The sequence below is a fragment of the Elephantulus edwardii genome, unplaced genomic scaffold (assembly GCF_000299155.1).
Source record: "Elephantulus edwardii isolate Elephantulus edwardi_28Jun2011 unplaced genomic scaffold, EleEdw1.0 scaffold00044, whole genome shotgun sequence".
Taxonomy (NCBI): domain Eukaryota; kingdom Metazoa; phylum Chordata; class Mammalia; order Macroscelidea; family Macroscelididae; genus Elephantulus; species Elephantulus edwardii.
Genome location: NW_006399794.1, coordinates 9921188 through 9927616, shown reverse-complemented (window position 1 = coordinate 9927616; position 6429 = coordinate 9921188). Strand labels below are relative to the sequence as shown.

The 6429-nt window shown below is 36.2% G+C and overlaps 1 protein-coding gene across 1 annotated transcript; it reads right to left on the bottom strand.

Annotated features, from left to right (window-relative positions):
• Window positions 1–1544: 1544 nt before the first annotated feature.
• Window positions 1545–2501, bottom strand: LOC102864432 (olfactory receptor 56A4-like). Its single transcript, XM_006885638.1, has one exon. It carries the CDS (start codon window positions 2496–2498, stop codon window positions 1545–1547), a length of 954 nt encoding a protein of 317 aa, XP_006885700.1. The 5' UTR covers window positions 2499–2501.
• Between the last annotated feature and the right edge of the window lie 3928 nt (window positions 2502–6429).

The window sequence follows — 6429 nt, the reverse complement described above, 5'->3', positions numbered from 1 at the left end:
GATGAGATGGATTGATACAGTAACTAGGACAATGGGGTTATGTGTGTCAGAGGCGGTGAGACTGGCTCAGGACAGGGCAGGCTTCAGAGTTATTGTACATAGATTCACTATGAATCACAGATGATTTGAAAGCACATAACAACAACAACAACATGTAAACAAAAATAGTAGTTCTATGTGGAATAGGTGGTGTTAAGAAAAAAGATTTTCTGAAGGCATAAGCTTGAAATAATGAGCTGCATCTGACTGGGATATTATATGAATGGAAGAATGAGAAGATTTTATTCTGGTAAAGATCAGTGTTTGAAATTATAAAACAGAGACAAAAGAAATCAAAGATACTATTTTGAATAGAGATCATAATAAATAATAATCTTAAGATTACAAAAATGGTTACCTTTGTCACCGATCAGCTATACTAGAAGAAAATAGCATATATGAAGTTGTCACTTACTACCCTAAAAGAGGACTTTTAATAGAACTGAATTCCATTAAATATTTACTAATAACTTCTCTTTGTTGTTGCTGTTGAGTACCATTGAATCAGAACTGACCCAAAGCTCACCTTGCAGTGACAGTTAGAGGCAGTAAATCACATGGGAGGAGATTGTCCATCGTTGTCCCACAGAACAGCTGGTGAATTTGAACCTCATACTTTCTGGATTGCAGCATAGCTTCTTACCAGCCATACCATATTGAAGGCATAATCATGAAGAGAACCGCATGGCAGTAAAGCATTCTAATCCTTATTCCACAAACCCACTAACTTGAATCCTATGTGAAGCTATCCTGGTCCAACTATGGGATAACAGGACCGAAACAACAAGGCTGAAAGTGGAATGAAAACGACAATTTAAATGTATATCCAAAGGGGGCGGGGAATAAGGTGATGATGGAGATGTAACAAACTTTATGAAGAAATAAACTAGGATAATATGTAGCCATAACTCATATAAGCCTTTGAATATCTTAAGAAAGAGACTTACATAGGTACTCAAACAGATATATATATACACACACACATGTCTCCTCAAAACACAAAATACACATCAGATAAAAGGAAAGAACCATAGAAAATTAATCTTCCAGTGCCATATCACTGGCTAAAAATATTATGAAAATCTGGCAAGACTAAAGAGGTTGTGTATGTCACTTATTTACTCAGAATTATAACTCCAGAATTAATTCTCCACAAAAGAATCTCAAGTTGAGCTATGACATGTTGAACCAAAAGAACTATAAATATCAATATATTGAGTCATTCTGGAAGTTGACAAACATTTTCAAAGAGTAAACGTGTATTCTTTATTTTTTGTGTCATTCAACTCCAACTAATCTCTTTTAATTACTGCTTGACAAGTTTTTGGCTAAAACACTTGTAACTCCAGAATTCAATAAGTTATGGTGGAATTTTTGCAGGCAAGAGCCAAAATATGGGTATCTCCATAATCAAGTGAAACATTGTAGAAAGAAAAATCTAATTTCCTGTGCACCATGAAAATAATTCTTCATTATCAATTTCTTTTACCAAGGTCAAGTTTCATTCATTTCACATCTAACAACCTTCTCAACAATTTCTGGATTCCTTGCTTGATTTCCTTGGTTCTCACACCATAAACAATGGGGTTCAGAGCAGGAGGTATGAGGTGGTGAAGGATGTTGAGCAGGATGGGGACATCTGGAGGAATCCTCTTTCTGGCCAGGTTGGTAATAACCAGAACCAGCAGAATTGTGCTGAAGAAGAGGATGAGGATGAAATGGGAACCACACGTGCCTAGAGCTTTGGCTGCAGCTCCCTCAGCCTTGAGTCTAAGTACAGCTTTGAGGATGAAAATGTAAGATAGAACAATAAGGATGAGATCAGAGCCCAGCAAAGTCCAACCTATCACAAACTGGTACAGCTGATTGAACGTGGTGTCATTGCAAGAGAGTTTGGACACAGACATGTTTGTACAGATGCAGTTCTTAATAATGTTTCCTGCACAGTAACTAAGTTTAGAAGAAAGTATGGGGATAGGCATAGTAAGAAGACAGTTCCGAGCCACAATAAAGATGGCAGCCTTCGACACAAATTGGTTGGTGATAATGGATGGGTATCGGAGGGGATGACAGATGGCTATGTAGCGATCGTAGGCCATAACCATAAATGTGCAGGACTCCATAGTCAAAAAACCGTTCATAATGAACATCTGGAGGAAGCAGGCAGGGAAACTTATCAACTTGTTATCAAACCAAAAAATGTCCAAGACCTTGGGGATAACAGTAAAACAGAGCACAATGTCCAGCAGGGAAAGGAGACCGAGAAGGTAGTACATGGGTTCATGCAATGAGGCTTCCAGCCGAATGGTGATCAGGAGCATGACGTTGGCGCCCATAGCCAGGAGGAAGAGGAGGCTGAAGGGCAGGGACAGCCAGTGCTGCCAACTCTGGAAGTTAGGGAAGCAGATGAGGAAGAATTCAGAGATTGGAGCGATGGAGGAGTTATTGAGTAATGCCATCTGCCGTATTCTGACCAGACTTCAGAACTGAGACTTCTGAGAACCTGGGAAGATAGAACAGAAAAAAGAAAAGAAAAAAAAAGACCTATCCAGACAAGAAAACAATAACTTATTTTCTAAAAACAGTAACAGTAAAGACCCTACTAGAAGAATTTAGAAGAATTTCTGGCAGTTTTCTATTGGTATACTGCTCTAGACATTATTTTAATAATCTTCAGTTGTACAGAAATTAACAGCCATATTGGTCTAAAAATGTTAAATTTTTTTTCCATTTGTACAGGGGTAACGCACTGTATTAAATATGTAAGGTCTTATCTACATGGGTTTGATTACAGAAACTAATAAAGTATTCTCTAAAAAAAATAATAATCTTCAGCAAGATTTTGTTTGCTTATAATATAAATTGTTACTAAATTATGTCCACATATGTTGAATCATGCCTCTCTCTTTTTTTTTAATGGCCACAACATGGGTCTCTTCCTGTTAGTTGGCCGGGTAATGGTCTTCCAAATTTCTTGGCACATATGAGTGAGCAAGTCAGGGAGACTTCATTGTGGTCAGTTCCCTCAGTGCAACCAGAACTTCCTTTAGTGTCATTACTTCTTGATCATATGCTACTCTTGAAGTGGTTCAGTGTTAACCAGTTCTTTTTGGTGCAGTGTTTCTGTGTATCCCTTCCATCTTTTTGATGCTTCCTGCATCATTGAATATTTTGCCCCTAGCATTGAATCAATGTGAAGTTCAGCCTTGAACATTTTTCTTCATTTATTTCAGCCTGAGCTGTGCACAGTGTGTTCTTCCGTTTTGATTTTCTAACTTCAAGTCTACACATTTCCTTATAACACTTTGCTTTGTCTTCTCAAGCTGCCCTTTGAAATTTTCTGTTTATCTCTCTTATATCTTCATTTCTTCCTTATGTTTTAGTTTCTCCACAAATTTAAGAATCTCTTTGGCCTTCTCTTTGTTTTTCCATTGTTAAATGATCTGTTGCTTTAATCATATATAAGTTCTTGATGTTGTCCTACAACTCATTTAGTCATCAGTCTGTAGTATTCAAAGCATCATATCTCTGAGATATTCTCTAAATCTGACTAGAATAAAGTCAAGTCTGTATTTTGATTCTCATGGATTATTTTAATTTTCTTACACTTCAACTTGAACTTGATATGAAACATTGACAATCTGCACCACAGTTGGACCCTGACTTTATTGTAACTGATGATATTGAGCTTTCCCACTCTTTTCATAGATACAACCTACATGAATCCTGCATAAATTTTTGGAAAAAGTATTTGCAATTATTAAGTTCTTTGTCAAATAAAAATCTGTCATGTCATCTAAAGTCCCATTGTATTACCAACACCATATTTTTCAAAAGGGAACTGTCAGAAATTAAAATTAGATTCAGAAGAGGATTTGAAATATCTCATTGTTGAAACCAAATGGATTTCAGCTGAAAGCAAAGAATATCAGAAAAAATATTTAAATGCATTTTTGTCATGTTAAATGTCATTTACTGACTATGCAAAAGCATTCACATTTGTATGGATTATAATATAGATAATATTGAGAATAATGAGCATTTGTGAACACTCAATTGTACTCATGCCGAACCTGTGCATAGACTAAGATGCAATTATTCAAACAAAACAAGGGGGTATTTCACAGTTTCAAAATCAGGAAAAATGTGTGTCAAGGTTATATCCTCCATCATACTCATTCAATCTGCTTACTGATCAAATAATCTGAAATATAGGATTATATGAAGAAGAATGTATCATCAGGAACGGAGGAAGACACATTAACAACCTGCATTATATGAGAACATACATTATAAGAGAAGGCACAACTCTTTTAAAGGAATAAAATAAGACTTTAAAAACTTACTGATGGAGCTGAAAGACTATAGTCTTCCGTATGGATTACATCTCAAAAAATCCTGGCAACTAAGGCAGTAAATAACATCATAGTAAATAGAGAAAAGATTGATGTTGTCAAGGATTTAATTTTACTTTTATCTACCATCAATGCCCATGGAATTAGTAGTCAAAAGTTAGATAATGAACACTGCACTGGAATGGGTGAAAGGAATGATATTCTGAAAGGAATGAGTGATTATAAACCATGTACATGACGATGGATAGCCTTGTTTTTTTTCTGCTTTATAAAGGGTACTGTGTGATAAAGCTGACTCAATGACAATCTTCAAGACTGTAGATCTTAATAAAAGGAAATGTCTTAATTTTTCTACAGTAGAGTAGCTGGTGGATTCAAACTACTGAACTTTCTGTTAGTAGTCCAGTATTTAACCCACTGTGCCACCAAGGCTCTTTACACTAAGACTAGAATAAATTAAAGACATTTGTGAGTTAACCTGTCATGTGATTACCATGCTAAGACTTTGCTCACAACATTGGTTGATATTAGATATAATAGTAAGTAATAGGACCACATGCCATCAGGGAGAGAATGCAGAGGAGATAGCACTTGGGCTCATGCAGAGAATGTACCAGTAATGACTGTACACAAGACTGTTCTCACAGAGATACCCTGAAGAAATCTAACCTCAGCCAGTTTTTATCAACACTGACAATAGAACTAATGAGCACTGGACGTTCCCAGAGTCCTCTCTCCCTATTCTTGGAGAGCAGAAGCCTGTTTCTCAAGGATGAGTATCAAGTGTGAACGCTTGAGGACAGCTTCTGATGTTGGAAGAAACAAAGTTTTCCTTCTATTTTGCCTACAATATTGTCACACTCCATGTGTATTTAGAATCACTGTCTAAAAGACATGAAACTATATGAAATTTTTAATTTCTAGTAACTGCATTAAAAATCAAGAGAAGAGACATTCTTTTTAAGAATTTATGTTACTGGAGTCAATGTATCTAAACAGTTTTATTTAAACATTCAAGAGATATTCAGATTGTTTGTACTGTCTCTAAAATCAATTGTGTATTTTATACCAACTCACCAAATCAAATCCATTGTCACTGAATTAATTCTGACCCAATGCAACCCTCTAAAGCAGAGTAGAAATTCGTATAAGATGTCCCAGCTGTCAATGGAAGCAGACGGCTACTTCCTCTAACCAAATTCCTGGTAGGTCCAAATTACTGACTTTATGGTTAACAACTGAATGTTTTTACCCTCTGCACTACCAAAATTGTTGACTTTATGCTTTATGCTGTTGTTATTTACCGTTGAGTTGGAACTGCTCCATAGCTGACCCTCAGCAGGTTTTCAGAGGCAGTTAATCACACAGGAGATGGCCTGTCCTCCCACAGAGCATCTGGTGGCCTCAAACTACGTGCCTTCAGTATTGCAGTGCAGTTATTGCCACTAGACCACAAGCGCTTATATACTTTATAGCACAGTGTACTTCAGACTAGCCACATTTCAAGTTCTTAATAGCAGCATGTGTCGAACATCTCTTCAGATTGGAAGAATTAAATGTTTCTCTTTTTCTTTTGTTAAACACGTGAGTTTAGTGTTGGTGTTGGCCACATGGCATCTGACAGCTTGGGGGTTGTATGTGAGAACATCTTTCATTTGTTTCCATTTCTGTATTTGATCAATAGTACAGATTTCAATATTCTGTCATTAATGTCTTTATCAAGATATTTCTCAGAAAAATGATTTTTCTGATACCAGTATGGGGATACCTCTTCAAAAACAGAGATAATCAACACATCTAGAGTTCTCAGTATAGGCCAACACAAGTCTCAGACAGAGACCAGTGACTTTCAGCATCTCTAATTCTACCTCTTTGATACAAACTAGATATCCCTTTTCCTTCTATTTCTGCCTTAAACTCGACCATTTTTTAATAGAATCAGTTTCACTTTTAAGTAAAGAATAACAAAATTTTCCTAGATAGCCAAATGTGTTATTAGAAGAAAAAAAAAACAAACACTTTTTCTCACATAAGG